Source organism: Penaeus chinensis, chromosome 24, assembly GCF_019202785.1.
Source record: "Penaeus chinensis breed Huanghai No. 1 chromosome 24, ASM1920278v2, whole genome shotgun sequence".
Classification (NCBI taxonomy): Eukaryota; Metazoa; Arthropoda; class Malacostraca; order Decapoda; family Penaeidae; genus Penaeus; species Penaeus chinensis.
This window is the reverse complement of record NC_061842.1, coordinates 15,638,660-15,658,659: the sequence shown is the minus strand read 5'-3', so window position 1 is coordinate 15,658,659 and position 20,000 is coordinate 15,638,660. Positions and strand designations below refer to the sequence as shown.

The window sequence follows — 20,000 nt, the reverse complement described above, 5'->3', positions numbered from 1 at the left end:
CGTTCCCTCCTGTACATCCCCCTCCATCCACCTCTTCATTCTGGCTTTTATCAGCTGTCATCGCCGTCTATAATACCCGCTCATAATATCTGCTTCTTATCTTTGAATCGCCGTCGTAAATATTCAGGAAAGATCCTTAAGGAAGCGATTGCCGTATCCTGCACTCCCTCCCGGACATTGGTTGCCGGACGATGCAAGCCCCCGCATCTCGGTGCCTCGCTATTGCATAATTGTCGCAATTTGCATGCTAATGAGCCGATGTTTACGTCACTACGTTGCCCTTATTGCTCGTCATTTGTTCGGTGTCGCGACGGGCGTATTTTGTTTTGACTTTTCCTTTCTTCTTTTGTCTTCGTTTTTCCCCATTATGGTCCCGTTGTAACTAATAATATCCTTTTACGTCGTTTTTTTTTCAGAGATTCTTTGGTAAATAATGTTTTTGAGAACTATTGTTTGGTTTGTCGTAAATTTCCTAATATAGATAAGATCGTTGTCCTCGAGAATGCACGTTTAAGCGACTTCTTAGACTTTGAACCGGATGCTGCAATGACATCTTTCGACACTTGCGAGAAGGTGTCAGTGTAAAATGACATGTTTGTGTCAAGTGTCAAGGATTTTGAGAACGACTAACCCGGTTAAAGAAACGGGAAACTGGAAGATCGGTTTCTTGGTTTATCAAGATTTCCGTCATTATTAATAATAATTAAGACATTAAACACTATAAGATATGAAAATATGAATTATTCTGCTAACTTCATTAAGCATTTATTAAGCATTTATTATTTAAGCACAAAAAGCCTAAACACACGCACACAACTCGTTCTCTCTCGCTCTCCCGCTCTCTCTCTCTCTCTCTCTCTCTCTCTCTCCTCTCTCTCTCTCTCTCTCTCTCTCTCTCTCTCTCTCTCTCTCTCTCTTTCTTTCTCTCTCTCTCTCTCTCTTACTCTCTCTCTCTATCTCTCTCTCTCTCTCTCTCTCTATATATATATATATATATATATATATATATATATGTGTGTGTGTGTGTGTGTGTGTGTGTGTGTGTGTGTGTGTGTGTGTAGATAGATAGATAGATAGATAGATATTTAAAGGAAAAAGACAGAAGTAAAGAGACAGAACTAACCAAAAATACATCAGCGCCGATCAAAGTCAAGATGCAAATCCCATGCATATTTACCGTATATATAAGGAAAAGAAACCGATGGCAAGCGCGAAAGAAATGCCCAATCGACGTCAAGAAGAAGCCCAAATCGGGAAAGATAAAGCGTGTTAAATAAAGATAAAGACAAAGCAGCATCGCAAAACAGTATCGAGTCCCATTACCAGGGCATTCCGATCCGCTGTCAATTGTCTCGACGGGGAAAACGCACGACCGCCTCCAGCTTATAAGATTCGAACGGTTCGCCGGAGAAGGAGGAGGAGGAGGACAAGGAAAAAAATAAAGAATATTATGTCGCCGAAAGGTCATTCCTGTGCTCTGCTTTTTCGTCCATTTTCTGTCGCCGAAGGGGATATTTGCGCCCCCGAACCCATGCAAATGTCAGCGACTTGTCTGTTCCATGATTCAGCCAAACGAAGAAACACAGTTTGTTCTCCTTTTGGAAGATTTTCGCGCGCCCAGCCTTCGTTTCTCCTTGAGGGACGACGCGGGGCAAAAATGGTTTGCTTTTCCCTAAACTTTGTCTCTTTTTTTGGTTTCCGTTTTTTATTGGTCTGTGATATTTGTTGACGTTGGGCATCGGGTCAAGATGGCCCAAAGTGCAAAGGGAGCCACGTGTTTTGTCAAGAGTCCAAAGTTTAGTTGTTCGAATCGCGCACAAAAGAAGGTATTGGCGCCTTGGCAGCAGATTATTTGCCTCTTGCCTTATAGACTATATATTTTTTCTCTTTCTCTTTGAGGGGCGTTTATATTTATAAGTGTCCTTTACCGTACTCAAATGACACGATTCGTTCCGCTTTGGTAAATCAAATGTTCCTCGCGCCCACGCTCTGTTCCATCCTAGAAATCCTGTTTGCAACATATGCAGTATTGTGTAAATCAACTTAGGTCATCTTTTTACGACTAAACGATAAGTGAAAAAAAAATGAATACATTTTTCCGGGAACACATTTTCTGGATTAATAATGTTTCCTGATTCGCACCGCCAATGATTTATTTAATATGTGCTCTCCAATTTCTTGACGAAAGCATAATTACTCTATCATCTAGTCTGGGATCCAAACGTTAAAGAAGACCCGAGCGCTCAGTAGTCGTGCAGAGATATCAAACATTTATCTCGGTGAAAATTGGAATCACATGCATGAATATGCTTCCTTGTAGCTTATATATATAATATATACGTGTGTGTGTGTGTGTGTGTGTGTGTGTGTGTGTGTGTGTGTGTGTGTGTGTGTGTGTGTGTGTATGTATGTATATGTATATATATACATATGTGTATATATATATATATATATATATATATATATATATATGTATATGTGTGTGTGTGTGTGTGTGTGTGTGTGTGTGTGTGTGTGTGTGTATGTGTGTATGTGTGTATGTGTGTATGTGTGTATGTGTGTGTGTGTGTGTGTGTGTGTGTGTGTGTGTGTGTGTACATAGACAAATGGATAAATTAATAGATATAATATACATATATATGTATGCATGTGTGTGTGCGTGTGCGTGTGTGTGTGTGTGTGTGTGTGTGTGTGTATGTGTGTGATCTTTATCTTGCAACAGTACTGCAAGAGGCATCCCGTAGCGCCGTGATATATATAGTACCTCTGACATATACGAGTATGTTTTCTAAGAACTCCAGCTTACTTTCAAGTCTTACGCAACGCATTTAACATTTTCTATCGTATATTATTAACCAAGACTACGATTAAGGGGACAGTTTTCCTACTTTTTCATCCACTTACCTATCACTCTCCCTTTGCCCCTTCCCTCAATGGAACATTTTGCCCTTCCCCTGACCTTAACTACCCTTACCCTATTGGTTGAAACAAACGCCGGATTGTGTATGCGTTACCTTCGCTTAGTATGTCGTGAACCCTTTCCTTGTCCACGAAAATTCCTACCACAATGGCGCGTCCCCGGGGAGCTGTATCGCCGAGGTTACACTCCCTTTCTTGTACCTGCAGGTGGTATTGGCATCCGCGTCGCGCATACCAGGCACCAGACGACGGAATGCTTGGCCGTATGAACTGCCTTGGTGCATGCGATTTCCCCCGCCGTTCCTCTCCCCGCCCCCACCCTCCTCCATCCCCCGGACTCCCCACCCTCCCTTAGCCTTCCTTTGCAAACCCGCTCGGTCGCTTGGTCTTCCTGAGGATTCTCCCTGGGCGCTGTCGGGTCATCACGCAGTTCCATATCGGCTCATCTGCACGAGTTGGGGGCAGGAGGAGGGGGAGGAGGAGGGGGTGCAGATTGGATGGGGGTGGAGCGGGGGGTAGGAGGAGGGGATGTAGATTGGATGGGGAGGAGAGGGGAGAGGGAGGAGGAGGAGTGCAGATTGCATGGAGGGGAAAGGGGGGGGGTTAATACTCGTACACGTGTTATCGCGCGGAAGAGACGGATCTCGGCTCCTTCGGTGACGCAAGATGTCCTCTTCCTTCTCCCTTGTCTCTCGATAATGACCGCCCTTCCTCACGATCTCGCCGGGGTGCTGTGTCGATCCAGCTCACGTGTTGCAAGCTGCCCGCGAGAGCCTCTCTCTTGTCCGCTAGAACAGACGGACGCGCCTCAAAACGTCGCTTGAGTGTCGTAAATGAAGGTAATAATTCGCGTTTAATGATAATCCATTTCACACGTGCATTCTAGTCTCCCGGGCGTACGCTAATTACCTCATTTCTTATTTTCTTCTTCTTTTTCTTCTTTATCTTTTGTTCTTCCTCTACTCCCTCCTCCTCCTCCTCCTCCTCCTGATCTTTTTCCTCCTCCTCCTCTACCACCTCCTCCTTCTCCTTCTTCTACCTCCTACTCCTACTGCTCCTCCTCCTCCTCCTCCTCCTCCTCCTCCTCCTTCTCCTCCTCCTCCTCCTCCTCCTCCTCCTCCTCCTCCTCCTCCTCCTTCTACCTCATCCTCCTTCTCCTCTCACTTTCCTCCCCTTCTTCCTCCTCCTCTTCCTCTACCTCCTCCTCCTCCCCTACCTCCTCTTCCTCCTCCTCTTCCTCCACCACCACCACACAATTCTCCTCCTTCCTCTTTCTCCTTCTCCTTTTCCTCCATCTCCTCCCCCTCCCCCCTTCCCTCAACTTACTTGCAAGAGAATGACAAGACGTTTTCTGATCCTAAATTAGTCCCCGTCATTAATCAGTCCCGCAAGTTCCTGTCGCCCACCGCTCGCCGCTTTTCAATCCCTCTTGTGTTTCTATCCCGGCATCTCGAATCGATCTCGTGAACTCGGACGCTCAGAAAGGAATGACGAAAGGCTTAAGTAAAGATGAGATAAAGGGGGGGAAGGAGAGGGAGAGGGAGAGGGAGAGGAAGAGGAAGAGGGAGAGGGAGAGGAAGAGGAAGAGGAAGAGGAAGAGGGAGAGGGAGAGATAGAGGATGAGGGAGAGGGAGAGGGAGAGGGAGAGCGAGAGGAATAAGGCGAGAGAGAGGGCGTGGGAAGAGGGAGAGGGAGATGGAGAGGGGAGGGGAAGAGAGAGAAAGAAAAAAAAAGTTGAGAAAAAGCCGAATTCATTTTACTTTTAAGATGAATTCATAATTGTTCCTCCTTTGAGTTAATCATGGTGGTAAGACTGTGTAGTGCGGTTCATGAATATCTCCCATGAACGTTACGAAAGCCGAGTTAGTAAGAAGGAAAAAAGAGAGAATGACATCGAGTCTAAGGGGACGTCGAAAATAACCGTGACTCGGCAGTACACGACATAATAATGACGCAAAAATTCCAAACCCATCGTCTTCTGCCTCGGTAGCTGCGCCTCCACTCTCCTGCAGCAGCAACAGGGGGTTCATTATCCTCCAGCTGTTGCCGAAATTGGGTGCGATTCGCGGGAATTGGGCTACGGAACAGAGGGCGTTCATTAAGAGGAGTGAACGCGGCGTTGGGCGTTCATTAACAGGGAAGAATGTAGAAGAGGTCCTGACTCTCAATAACAGGAGTAGAGGAGTAATGTTTACTTGATGGGGAATGAAAATGACGATTTAAAAATATGAACATTTTACGCAATACTTCAGAAATATAAATAAGTGTACCTCACTTCTCTAAGTGTTGTGCCACGTCGTCCCGCATGCATAATCAAGTAGCAGACAGGAAGCAAGAATGACATCATGAGATCACTTGAGATCTTCCCAGGCGAGAGTTTTGTGTTTTTAAGGCTTCGTGTTGAAAGTGACCGCAAAGGAAAAGGTTCCTCTATCCCGGGACATACAAAACATGAACAAACCATCAAAAAAATGTAACATCTAAAGTCTCTCCGTCGTTTCCTCTCGCCTCCTTTCATCTCACACGATCCACACAACCCATAAAAAGAAGTAAAACATCCAGGTATTTCCAAGACGTGAGATTCATACAGTCGTCGAAGCATTAAAGGCAAAGAATGGGGAATTGGATCCAGAATTTCACTACGCTCCTTAGATTCCGACCCCGAGGTCCTGAGCGGGACTCCACAGCGCGCAGAGTTCCGTATTTACCAGAGTTAGTGACTAGAGAGGGCTTGAAGCGTCCAGGGAGCCAGAGACTTGTTTGCGTAGTGAGGAGGAGCGCTTGCAATGTCGGTCTCCTCAAACGACCGCACCAGAGCCATGTAAGCCGTCTCCATTGTTGATTTATTTCCTTATTGATAATTCTGATCATATATTTTTTCATTCGCCTGCTACTAAAAAATATACTATCAAATTGATCTTTAGGCACCAATTTTTGGTGCCAAATCCTGTTTCATTCACAACGAAAAAATAGTTTAAAAGAACATATAAATCAAATACACTTTCTCGAAGTAGCGATAATCGAATAAATGTGATCTCATGCGAGTCGGATGGCCGCGACCTCCACCTCCGCTGGCTGGAACGCCACTGGCTCGCATGCAAGAGCGAGTTGTCCTGCTTGATCCACATTAGCCGTGCATCCCGCGTCATCTTTCTCTGTTAGTCATGCTCTTTTATTTCCCGCTGTTTGCTTGTACCACACGTTGGTCATTTCTTCTCTCCTTTTCTTGAGAAAGTCGTCACTGCCTCCTTTGCTTTCTTCTCCACGTGGCATCCTTTCCTCCTGACTCTATTAACTCTTTTTCAATTTGCCTTATACGTAGAGACTCGTTGTTTGCCTTTCTTTTCTTATCATTTTTTTTTTTCTTGCTTTCCTCTCATGCGAGTCATCCACGCGCGACCCTACAGCCTACGGCAACATTGCGGCAACAGAAGCGCTCCGACAAAGACACTGTTGTCGGCCGGAGTCGGTGAGATCATCGTTATTCTCACTCTGACCTGCAGCTTCGGTTCGGTTCGGTGTGAGACCGTCTCGACCAGGTCTAAGCCCGAGAGGAGGCACGTGATTGGTTGCTGGAGTATCCGGGATCTTGCCAGCGGCTGCTCGGGTTCTCGGCCGCCACCAGCTGAGTTTGAATGTAAAAGTCGTCTCTCATTTGCAATGCAAGTTTACACGACCTGTTTACATAGCGGCGATCTCATTTTGCTCGAAACAGAAGATCCGCTTGCGAGAAAGGGGTAAACATCCGTCCGCTCGTTGGTCAAATTCACGTTATGCCTTTCACCCTAAAAGAACGCTTTACCCTCAGCCTCCCTGGGCCCACTTTCTACTCTGCCACCGAGAGACCTTTTCAACCGAGGACCCCAATATAACCATCACCACTCGAGGCATAACACTCGACCCGCGCCACTGCTACCTCAACCTTGGTCACGCTACCATTTTTTGCCCTTATTCTATGGAGAGACAATAAATCCTTCAGAGTCTAACGAAGGGTAACGATTCAGATGACTGTTTTCCCGACTGAAAGGATAGATAATTATTTTCAAAGCGTCGGAATTTAACCAAACAAAGATGGAATAACAATAAGGCATAAATATGATCGCATAACGATATTCAACCACAGAGCGCTTCCAGGAGACAAAGAAAAAGACAACGGATTCCAGTACCAGTCACACAGCCCTGCATCACTGAAAAAAATACTCTTTAAGAGCTAGTCAAAACACTGCCGTGAATCGGTGTTTGTGGTATTCTCACTTGACTCAAGCATGACTCACCATACGCATAAAATAAACGAGCAAAAAGAAGGAGTCACGTAGTCGGGGCCCTAAAGAAGAGACCGAACGCCGTGTCACGAGCGAGTGTGGCGACGCTCTGCGAGGCGTGGTGGTGGGCGGAGCTTCTACTCCCGGGAGTTCCCCGGGATGCGTAGCCGCACACTTGCTAACTGTCTGGGATTTTTTCCATCGTCGCCATTTCACAATCTCTATGGGGCTTTTATGGGGGATAGTAAATAAAAAATATATATGGGAATGCCGGCTGGTTGGGGAAGTAAAGGGGTCTACTGATTGGTGCAACTCTTTCTTTTTCCTCCTTTTTTGTGAAGTAGGGATTTTCAGCCTTTAGAAGCAGTGTAATTGGCTTATATGACACCCGCTATACGCTTTCACCTTGTTTAGAGATGAAGCAAAGCCTGATTGACAACTTGAGCATCACTTGCCTTGTTTTCCATTTCCTAATGGGAAAACCGGGGTAGCCTTGTACACAACATCACACACACCCTGGAAACAAGGGTCGCAGCGGGTCACAGCCGCCAGCTAGCCTTTCCATATATATCTGATAAGTTCGTGACAGCCGGTCTCTTGCAAAGGAAGTCTCGTTCGATGCTAAGGCCACAGTTCTTGTGCCTCCACTCCCTCTTTCCTTCTCTCTCTCTTGTCTCTTTCGTAATATCTCTCGTTGTTTCCCTATAGTGCCTTTCTTCCCTTCTCTCTTCGTATTTTTTTCTCTGCCAGCATGTAATATCTCATTTCCTCTTGCCTTGTTTTCTTCTCTCTGCATCTCCTCTAGTATCATCCTCCCTTTGTTCGTCCTTCTTTCGTTTATCCTAACACATCCTCTCTAAGATTTCCTTTCTCATTTTAAGCGCGACGGGGCATGAACGAGACGAGTAAGTGAAGCATGAAGCAACATTTAGTGTGAAAAGATGTTAAATATTTGGGGGTTGTGTTGCTCGAGATCCTGGTTTGCTCTCACCTAGGATCCTGTTCTCCCTCTGTGTGTGTTCTTCGCTTTTTTTTTTTTCAATTGCTTCCTTCTTGCCCCTGGACAATGCAGGGGTATATCACCTTGGACATGACATTCCTCTTTGTGACTTGAGTCGTTCGTGTCACAAAGAAAGAAGAGGAACCGCCGAGGCTTTCCCTCTGTCCGGCCTCTACCCTTCAGTTCACGTGTACTGAACGTGGGCATCTTCTGTCAATTCAGACGCTCTTGTTGCCGGTCCCGTGAGCTGCTGAAAATAAGGGATATAAGTTATTCTAGACAAAACAGATTCAGTTTGCCCGAGCTGAAAATGATCAGATCCCCTACAAAAAAAAAAAAAAGAAAAAAAGATAAAAGCAAGTATCATTCGCTTCCGTTCAGAGTAAAGGAAATTGCTGAACATAAGAAGACACGTTTTTAATGCGTGATAGAAAGAGAAAGACGAAAAAAAATTATCGGCAAACAGCTTCTGAATTGTAAAGTATCTCAAATGTCCTTCTAAACTTCTTTGAACTTGATGACGCAAAGGGATAAAAATTGCTAGTAGGATCTTGCACACATCGACTATACTGAAATATCGTAAATCATGAAATGAATTTTGTTACATGACGTAACAATCTTCTAAGAGATTCGACCTCCAGAGTTTTTAAACTTTATTACACAAAACCACAGGGAGAAAAGAGAAGCCTATGGTCATCTGATTAGCCTTATGCCTAGCGCCTAAATTGCGGCTCCTAAAATCGGCTTTCTTTACGTCGCTGAGGTCCTAATTACTTTATGGTCACGTGTGAAGTGCATCGGCCGCTCTCTCGCCCTTCGCAGGTGTTGGCCAGAATCCGGCGGAAAAAATGGAAGGAAAAAGCTTAGCGTCCGTAGTTGTTTCTACAAATTCCAGATCTTGTGCAAGAACGATCTTTGTTAGCCGGGATTCCAGGGAGCGGCTCGATCCGCGCGGGGACTCCCCTGAGCAGACAGGGGCGGGGTCTGGGCCGTAACTACTCCCAACGCACCGCCGCCTCCTTCACAAGACAGCCATCCTCCGCCAAGGACGAAAGACTCTGCCGTTGAGCGCTGGACACTCGGCCCCTCACTTGGTCTGGAAGCCTCGGAGGGCACGCAAGCAGCTGCGGCGGAGTTCCAGAACCGAGTCTTAGCGAGCCAGGAAGGAATTACGCTACACAAGGATTACTGTGATAACTCGGATCCTGGATTATTTATGGTGATCGGAGGACTCGCTCGGCTATTTATCGGTAATTAGTAGCTAGTGTTTGTGTGTGGAAACTGTTGCCACTTACACGGCAATAGTGACGTTTGAAATAGAGCGAGCAGAGTGACAAGTGGATGTTATAGTGTTTGTGTGATGAATATGGTGTTACCACGATTGTGATCGGTAATGCTTTTCCAAAAGCCCGATTAAAAGTCTGATACACAAAAACACCTTAGCACGAACTTTATTGGATATACTATGTCGTCAATTAGCATCCCTATCCGGCTAGTCCTCAACAGTATTAGGTGAGTTGTAAGTACATTCTTCATTGTTTGCTCTATCTCAATGATTTAGTAAACTCAAAAGACTAATTGAGAAATCGAAAACCCGTTCAGTAGCCTCGGGCGTTCATGTGTCGAGCGTTATTTTTATACAAAGTGACTAGGTCGTAAACAAGAGTACTTAATGCGAGTTAGAAAAATAGATATTAATACTTATGTAGACAATATATGCGAAATGAGGAAGAGCATTCATGTGCTCGAGGTTCACACGCCGACCACGTGACCTGTGTTTACATACTCCAGCTGATACGTTAGGGTAGATACCTTCCCTTCCTCGTCGTCGGGAATTCTATTACTTCAAAAATTAACTTAAATTCTGAGTCTCTTTAGAAAATAAATAATTTTCTTGGTGAAACATACCGACAAAACAGACAATAAAGATTTAACTGTAAATAGATATCGTGACTTGTATTTCTTATGTCTTATTGTGGACGAACAACTTTTTTCCTGCGTAAACCCTGATCAAGTCTCCATGAGCACGGACTCGCCACGCACTCCCCTAATGTAAACGAGAAACGGAAACCATACGAGGCGCCAGAAAAAAATTTCAGCGCCGGAGACCCAGGCTTATATGGCACGACCCTCGATGTCTTCGGCTTCCACGTCACGGAAGAAACAGCAGACGTGCATCTGCAATCCAGGAACATCCGCTCTTGTAACGTCAAATTGCGTTCCACATCCGGCTCCTCGGTGGCCGGGCTTGTTGCGTGTGTGACCTTTTGATGGTGGTCAGCTTCCCTGACTCCTTCTCCTCCCCCTCCCTCCTTCTTCTCCCCTCCCTCCCCCTCTCCTCCACCTCCACCGCCTTCTTCTCTTCCTTCTTCTTAGTTCTGCCACTTTTTGTTCTTATTCTCCTTCTCTTTCGTCTTCGCAATAATGATTGTCTATGTTCCCGTTTCCTTTTCTTCTTCCTCGTATCATGCATGTAGAGGGGAGGGAGTGTGGACCTTCCAGGGAGCGGCGGGGGGAGAACGAGCGAAGCCACGGGGGAGAATAAAAGCCAAGGGGAGAACGACATGAGGGAGAAGACCGTGTTTACCGTGAAGTCTGATATTTGTGTTATTCGTTGCCTTCTACATCTAATTCTATTTGTAAATCACACGGTAGATGAAGCTTGATTTCATTTTTTATCATGTTTATTATTAGAGGGGTAACTCTTTTCAAAGACGTCGGTGGGCTATTTTGATCTCAGATTCGTCAACGTGGGTGGACGAGGACCATGGCAATATGAGTCTTGTTTGAGCCACTCACAATGCAATTAAGTTTTTCTTTTTTCTCTTTTTTTTCTTATAAAGCGATGCCGAAAAACTGACTCGGGGAAGTTCCCGACTCAAATTGATCAGGTTTGGCGATGTACTGTTGCCATCAAGAGATCGTTTTTTCTCTCACTCTTGCTCTTGAAGTTGAAACCGGCAGTACCACTTACCTGAAGTAGTAAAGTAAATAATAACCATATTTTAGTAAACCGACTTTAGCGATTTTCCACGTTTGTACAAAAATCAAATAAACAAAAAGGTGACAATGGCAGGCAGCCAGCACTATGGTCGACGGTATGGTTGCAGCCCTTCAAGTTTTTGTCAAGACAGGGTGTGGTAGCTGGCAAGTGACAGCTGGCAACGAACAATAACTGTTCCATATAGTGCTTATTTTAGCCAACTCGCACAGTATTAATAAGCCTTTACGCATTTCGAGATGAAGCCTAAACTCAGAACCGGCCAGAGGATGACAGTAACTAAGGGACGACATCGCCCTCGAGAACCAGCAACAACCTGGAGTCTCTCTTAGGGTCGCCCCGAACGTCTCTCTCTCGCGACCTGTTTACCAAAATTTCGCTCGGTTCTTTGGCGCCGCTCGCTGGACGCAGCACGATTCACTTTGGAACAGGACTCGCCGTTGCTGAAGTAAAGGTCAAATTTAGGCTGGGGCGGCGCTTTTTTTTTTAGGCCCCTGATGCAGCTCTAGCTTCTTTTTTTTTTTTTTGTTTTTGTATTCTCTAACTCCTTATTTTCTCTGAGGAAATGGGATATCGCGAAGGTCACTTGATCAGTAATGGAGGGGGGTATTTTAAGGAAGTTTGGGATTTATGTGTTTATGTGTCTTAGGCCATCCCTTCCACCACTCTGCTTGCCGGTTGTGGCATTCTTGAACCAGTTTCTCGTGTGCCTTTTTGTTTACCTCTCTCTCTCTCTCTTCTCTCTCTCTCTCTCTCTCTCTCTCTCTCTCTCTCTCTCTCTCTCTCTCTCTCTCTCTCTCTCTCTCTCCCTCTCTCTCTCTCTCTCTCTCTCATCCTCATCATTTTAAATGTATATTACACACAAAAGTCTAAAATATTTCCGATTCAATTTTATAACAATAAAGTATCCATCCATCCACTCATCCATCCACTCATCCATCCATCCACTCATCCATCCACTCATCCATCCATCCACTCATCCATCCACTCATCCATCCATCCCCCAAACAGCCTCAAGATCAACGCCTTCCTGAATATGCTCCCCCCATTATATTTCTCCCTCCTACACTTCCAGGACTGTTGGCCCTGAGAACGCCCAAGACACTGACTCATCACATATACATTACGTTAATGGAAGTGTCGCGTACTCACCGCTAATATGACCTTCATGCGCGCTACATTGAATTTTCTAATATACCTTTTTCACCTCGTGGCTGAATGGCAACGGCGGGTAGCAGCAGCCTTGTGGTATCGCGGAATGAAATAGTTTTTTTTTTTTCTTTTTTTTTTTTTTCTTTTTTGTCGATAGAGCGGCTTTCTGTGTGGCGGAAGGCGGGGAGAGAATCTGTCAAGTAGATGTATGTATGTAGTATTATCAACCTTACATTCTCCCTCCCATGATAAGGGATAGACTTCCACGCGAAGGAAGTTGATATGTAATGGTCCATGCAATTTGTCTTTTCAAACAGCGTGATAGTACGAATTGCATACTCTAAATTCCCAGCTGTTGATGGCGTTGACATTTGTGTCGCTTCCCGCAGTCTGGGGTTGGGTGAGGGAGGAGTAGAACTTTAGAAATAAAAAAAGTCTTTTTTTATATCTGCCTCTGTCAATTCGACCTTGTTATCCTGTTCCCGCTGCCGCTTAGCTGACAAGGGCGAGATGCCAGCTGCAATTAGTCACCTGGTATAGCCTTGGTATACATGTGACCCTACTCTGGCGCGCGCTATTCATATGGCGGGCATGGCTAGAGGTATTTAACATTACGAAAGACTGTATGAATAGTGGAGTACGAGTGGAGTGTATGTTTGAGGAGAAGGCGGCAGTGTTCGGCCAGCCGCTGGCTCGTAATTGCTTTATTGTGTGCGTAGAAACATGCGGTTCACTCACCCTTAACCTTAACAGAACCCAGGTATTTGTGGACTGCATCTATTTAAAGATTACCTACACATGGTACACTCTGATATACCATTTCCTGCATGTTCTAGAGTTGAAGTATTTCAAATATATATAAGAATTATTTTAGATATACAAATGTCCATCACAGTATTAGTACAATTACGTCACAAGAACAATAGGTGTCGAAGATTATAAATAATTGTCGCATTATAAGAGGAAGTAAAAAAATCACCAAATAAAAAAAATAAAGCTAAGAAATAAACAAAAAAAATCATAACCCGTTCATAATCACAGAAACGAATTAGATGTCGTTGAAAGGTCAAGCTGTGAGAGGGAGGCCTATCGGAGGCCCTCGCTGCCGGTCTAACAGAGAGAGAGATGAAGAGATAGAGAGGGAGATGAAGGAAGGGAGGGAGCGGGGGGAGGAAAAGGGAGAAAGAAAGGGAGGGACAGAGAGAGAGAGAGAGGAAGAAAGAGAGAGATGAAGAAATAGGGAGAGAGATAGAGATAGAGAAAGAGAGAGAGACGAGGGAGGAGGAGGTGCTACTTTCTGGAGGCCGCAGAATGTGGCCGTGACATTTAGGCGAGAGGGAAATAATCATTATACAGTTTCGAGGACTTGCCGATACACGACAGGTTACTGGGCTTTTGGGTCCGTCCATAAGTAGTGGGCAGGTGATCTTTTGTCGTGGGTGGCTGCTAATGCTATCTGAACATACTTGTCTGCGGAGAGTTCCAGAATGCCAGACGATTGCAAAACCTTTAATAATGAACATGAAACTCGTTCTTGTTTGATTTTTTTGGCTAGTCTAATATGCTATTGGCACTCGATGAATTACAAATGATTATAGTTTTTTTTTTTTTTTTTTTTTTTTGAGTATTCACTGGATACTCAATTATTTTCTCGCGTTATTCATTTAAAAGAAATGCACTTTATTGCAAAGTTATATACAATCCACTACCTCTATTCTGCTCTATTGTGTTCTACACTATAACATTACAGTGTTATGTAACTTACAAGTTCTTTTAGTTAGAACAGAGGCATTTAAATAGGTCTCAATCCACAAGATAATGAGTGGGTGTGACCTTAAGCTTTTTTCTTCTTCTTTTTTCGTAGTTTACCTCAACTCGCCTAATTTTACTTCCTTCTGAGAAAATGAATACGTTCCAGTCTTTTTCCACGAGGTGTAAAACGTTCTCATTATTTGTCACTCTTGGTCGCCATTTGATGGTATCTTTTATTCGAGAATAATGTTGTGTGACAGATTAAATCATGATAAGGACGTGTATCATAGTATTATCCTGCCAAACGAGATACGATAATCATCCACTTTTAAATATAGAATATTATATTATTATTATTATCGTAATGATGATAATGATTATGAAAGTAATAATGGTATAATCGATAATGATGTTAATGATAATAAAAATAGTAAAATTAAGTTGCTATAATTATTGTTTACTGTTATCTTTTACTATTAATATTACTATCATTTTTATTATCGTCATTATTATCATCAGTCTCATTGTCAACACTGCTCCGACAAACGGCCCCGTAGCCAACTCCAGCGAGCGTCCGCCCTAACCACGTGTCTCTTCCCCCGCAGTGAGAGCGAGGCGAGTGGCAGCGCCCTTGTGACGCCGATCCAGCACCGTCGCCGAGTTTCCCACGGACTCCCCTCCCAGCACCCGCACCGTCGGAGGAAGGTGAGCGCGCCGCCAGAGTTGCTGCAGCATCTCGGAAGTGCCATAACGCACGTTGCCGCCGCACACGCCATCACAGGCGGCGCGAATCCCGACCACGCGGACAGACCACATCCTGAGTTCATCTTAAGCTTCGCCCCCGGCCAGACACACTGTAAGTCGCCCGAATTAGGTCTTTCAAATAATAATTGTTATTACTGTTGTTATTATTATTGCTATTGTTACTATTGATATAATTTTTAATGTCAGTACTATTATTGTTGTTGCTATCTTCATTATTATTAAAGAATACTTGAGAATATATTGGAGGGGATCAATATGTCTATATCCGGGCTTCTTCCTCATGCTGTCTTGTCCCCACAGTGTCTGAGGGCTTGTATAGCGGCTCGGACTCCGGAGTACAGTCCGAGTATTCCTCCTGGGCCGCGCCTGTGTCTGGCGTCATCGGAAGAGGCGTCTCTACGCCCGAGGTGATCCACAATTCAACCTCTGAATCGATTGACGACCTCGCCGAACGCCGCCAAACGAACGAAAACCAGGAGCAGGATATTAAATATTATCAGTCGGACTCTGATTGCGAGGTGAGTAAAAATATTGACATTAGTGCTCCATGATGTTAGTAGAATGACGACGATTTATGGCAGGTATTTTTGCCTTTTTTTATAACAATCTTCTTCGTTTATCCACAGAGTATCGACGACCTGCAATCTCCACAGGCTACTCGGAAGTCTGTTGGAGGAAGTGGCATGAACAACCCCGGGTTCGTGCATACAGAGCCCACGACTTTGGTGCTCCCCGTGGGCTCTCCTCCCCCTCTGAGTCGCGCTGGGACTGACCCCAGTATGACCTCCGCCACCTCATCGACCGTCGGAATGGTGGCCCCGTCAAGGCAGCGAAGGAACAGCATGGTGTTGCAACTGAACCTGCAGGGCGCCTTGCCAACCACCATGACCCTCCCAACGGCACCCCCGACTACCGCAGGGACGCGCTCCGTATCTATGGTGTCCCTCAACCAGAACCAGCCAGTGACCACCCACCTGTACCCCAACCTCCATTCTGACACGCAGTCCATCTACAGCGAAGTCAACTACGGTGCAAATCACGGCTACGCCAACCCGCCCATAGGCCCCCAGGCTTCAGCGGCGGGCGTGACGTACAAAGTGCCCGAGCAACACCAGGCACACAGCAGCGGTACTCCTTCGGGTCTCGTAGACGCGGTACCCCAGCCTGAACACCCTGACAACGAAGAGCCCCAACCCACAGAACCAGAGAAAAAGTCCGAATGGTTCACTCACACGCTGAGCGAAAACTTGAGCGTCATCTACGCCGTCTTCTTGGTTATGCTCGGCGTCGTGATCTACCTGGCCGACACGTTCAGTGGCCATGACTCCGCCATGGCAGAAGGTTTCAACGTGTTCCTCATCGTGGCCCAACTACTTTGGCTGTTCTACGTTCATGTGGATGTCCGTCGTTATGTCAACCAAATTTCTCGGGCTCTCGAAGAAGCGAAAGCGAAACAGACGGACAAAAGCGAGCAGGTGCAGCTGGAGCCAACTGGCGACGGCCAATACCAGCTGCGCATCAACCTGCCGGAACCGAGGAGAACCATTCCTCAGCACTATGGTTTCACGTCCGGAAGACACGGTGGATCTCTCTACCTGAAGATCGGGGCTACAGGTAAATACAAAATATGTTTCTGTAATATATTAGCTTGAAATTATGATGATTTTGTTTAATGCTAATCACATGCAACATGTCTGCATAAGATTTACAATTGCAATTTTCCCCAACAGTTTTCTGTTTTGGTTACCTGATCCACACCGGCCTGAACCTTGGCCAGAAAATCTTGTACCTCACTGAAGACGACCCCGCCTTCGATGATTGCACCTGTACTACTGACGTTGTAATGTCTGTGCTACAACCTGTATACGCCTTTTACCAGCTGTTCTTCATCTTCAAGTACTCCAATGTAAGTAAAATAATTCAAAGAAATTGTTCAATCTGACAAAAATATATTCCAGATTACGTGTAATTTCTAGGGCGACGTGTACTATATTGACACAATAGAAGTAACGTTTATTTTCTTTCTTTTACAGCTGATCATCAACCGTCGCAAGGTCCTTTCACGATTTGGACTCATGCACTGCATCGGTGCCTCTCTCTGTTACTGGATCTACACCATCCTCCAAGAGACTCTTCAAGCCATCTTCATGAAGAAGAGCTACGCCAACAAGGACAACTACAGCACTGACGGATCCACTACGGCCGCCCTCTACGGCTCAGGCTACGACGACGACTCTGACGAAGTAGATGACGATGACTCGCACCATTTCTCTGGCACCAAACTCTCCGCGTCCTCCTCAGCGTGGTCTATCAACTACGGCTGCGAGAAGGACACCAACCTCTCTGACATGATCAACTACACCACGCCCTACCTCTACCCCTTCAGCATCGAGTTCAACATCCTCATGGTGGGGTTGTGGATTCTCCTGTGGGAGAACATCGGCAAGACCGACCGCCACACTCATATCCCCTCCGTCGAGGTCACGTACGAAGAGGACAACAGCAAGACCTTGACTTCCAACCTCATTATCTACGTCGACTGCCACGCTTCCAACCGCGGTCTGTTCGCGGGTCTCCTCATGACCGTGGCCACAGTCATCTCCATCATCCTCTTCTTCATCCTGTCGTCGTCAGAAGAGAGCAAGATGCTCGGCAAGTATGTGAACGGCATCAGCGAAGTGATCCTCTTGTCGTGCATGCTGATCACGGCAGCCATCGCGTACAACTCCATACGAGTCTTGGACGTGATGAAGCACGCCATCAGCTCGGTGGACAACATCTTGCTATACGTGTGCCTGCCGTGCATCTTCCTTTACGCCTTCCTCAGCATGGTGCCTTCTATCAACAACAGGGACTTCCTGTTTGTATCAGTGTCAGTCCTCCAGGTGTCGCAAGTGATCCTCCAGACAACGCTCATCTGTGACGGCTTGAGACGTTGCTCCAACTCCCTGGAGATTCAGCACAAGAAGCCCGGCCGCGAAGTCATCACCTACCTGGTAGTCACCAACGTGGCCATGTGGCTGCTGCAGACCTTCGAGATCAAGAGCGAAGAAGGCAATTCCAACATGTATGACTTCTACGGCAAGGTAAGGCGGAATTCAATGCTTTTTCTAATTACCTGTATACTATATATGTAAAAACGTTTTTATTGAAAGTTAATGTTATGAACAAACTCCAGAACTGTGTACATAACTAGTCAAACACTATAACTAACAATTTCCTCTTTCCTCTTTCCAGGAGCTGTGGACTTTACTTTCACACTTGACGTTGCCACTCGCGCTGTTCTACCGCTTCCACTCGTCCGTGTGTTTGGCTGACATGTGGAAGGCATCATATGAGGCCGAGGAGTAAGGTGACTCCCTCCCATCCGGGGTCACGACCCCTTCCTCACCATGGACTCATACCAAGCAATGGATTCATCATGTTCCACGGATTCATTCATCCTGACTCATGATTGCGCCTCGTGATGGCGTTCTGCGCTATAATAGCGTGTGTAAATAATCAAGTCACCCACCCCCTCCTGCGCCACAGCCGACACTCAGAAACAGAAACAAAATCATACATGCATATACAGTCGTGATTATACGCTCACGACAGAGACGTGTTTCATAAACTATGATTTGACAAAAAAACAAAAAAAAACAAAAAAACAAAAAAAAATTATTGATATTTGACGAGGATTCTCCATGAATCCGATACTGATGAAGATTTATTTGTGAATCGGATCTGAAGACGATGTCTAACGTAAACATGATATAGCAAAAAAAAAAAAAATAAATAAAATTAAAAATTTAAAATACAGTGGTGATTATACTATTCACGGAAACGTGGATGATGTGTCGCGTGAAGCTGAGTATTGCAGTGGTGGTGTTGGGACGGGGGTCATCTGCTGTAAATATCCGACTGGCCGAGATGCCGAGCCGTCACTCATTGCTCATCTTTCTGTATTTATGATGCCATACACTGTAGATAAATGACCCTGTGTGATTCGCTGGTCAGGTTGGCCCTCGCCTGCATGCTTGGTCAAGAGGTAGGCCAGGTCAACATTCTATATTGTGATATGTGGAAGGAGACGTGTAGATGATTAGTCTTTAGGAGTACTAAAGAAGCTGACAAAGGCTGACTAGGCCTGCTCGTCGGGCATTACCTCTGTATTGTAATGTGTACATGTTTGTACGTAGTATCTATATATAAGTTATAAAACGAGTACAGCTAATTCACCGAGGAATTAGATGTGCTTGCGCCAAATAAAATCTTTCTGACCTACAACTTAAGTGTTTCCAGTCAACCTTAAACCTCCTTAAAGGTCCTTCATTCTTCAAAACATTCGGAATAAAAAAGAAGCCTACTTCAGCTAACAAACTGAACCTCAAAGAGAGAGAAAAAATAATGCATTTCAGAAAGTTATGCTTAATTAAACCAATACTAGTGAAGAAATCCTTTAGAACAGTTAAATCAATCGCTCCCTTGAATCAGTAATATTTCTTTTTATAACAAAGCAAAACAGAAATATGTCCAAAAAGAATATTTAAAAAAACACAAAACAACATATTCATGGGAGCGTCTTAAATGTAATGAATACTTAATTATTCACTGAAACTATTTTTAAAAAAGCCATTTCTCACCTCGTAAAACAAATGGTTATACCAAATGAATAAAACATTCACCGTTGCTGCAACATCAACTGAATATCTGCAGTTCACTTTTTTTATTTTTTAAAAGCCATTGTCAAGAGTATGACAGATAACACAGATGTTTAACGTTTCCATAAAGTACGTTAGTGTCTTGTAAGTAATAGTCACTTTATTGTTTATCGGCTACTAAATTATGAAATACTGAGACAAGTTAAATAATAACATTGTTAAATCTCATCCAAAGCTCACTTCTACTGAACATAATATGCTCCGTTTGACGACAGAATAACCAAGAAAAAATGTATATTTGATCCTTTCTTACCGTTTATAAATACGTGGATATAGACATAAATACATATAAATATATTTTGATTTATATAATCTTTTCGTCTTTGTGACCGATAACACAGATATTTAACCGTAATTTTTTTTCTTGCTTTCATTCACTAAACCATTTTTATTTCACATGCATTGATTGTGATTTTATCTCGACATTGTTTTTATCAGTGGACTTT

At 44.7% G+C, this 20,000-nt stretch overlaps 1 protein-coding gene across 2 annotated transcripts in view; it reads left to right on the top strand.

Annotated features, from left to right (window-relative positions):
- Positions 1–19,120, top strand: part of LOC125038183 (proton channel OtopLc-like) — a 100,371-nt gene extending 81,251 nt beyond the window's left edge. The window contains exons 1-7 of one of the 2 annotated variants that reach the window (XM_047631562.1): positions 9,444–9,693; positions 14,692–14,942; positions 15,152–15,369; positions 15,478–16,465; positions 16,582–16,757; positions 16,885–17,937; positions 18,089–19,120. In XM_047631562.1, coding sequence (XP_047487518.1) covers positions 9,647–9,693; positions 14,692–14,942; positions 15,152–15,369; positions 15,478–16,465; positions 16,582–16,757; positions 16,885–17,937; positions 18,089–18,202 — 2,847 coding nt within the window. In that variant the 5' untranslated portion in view covers positions 9,444–9,646 and the 3' untranslated portion in view covers positions 18,203–19,120. Of the gene's footprint in view, positions 1–9,443; positions 9,694–14,691; positions 14,943–15,151; positions 15,370–15,477; positions 16,466–16,581; positions 16,758–16,884; positions 17,938–18,088 lie in introns of those variants that run through there. The other variant, XM_047631561.1, reaches the window with a different exon arrangement.
- The last annotated feature ends 880 nt before the right edge of the window (positions 19,121–20,000 follow it).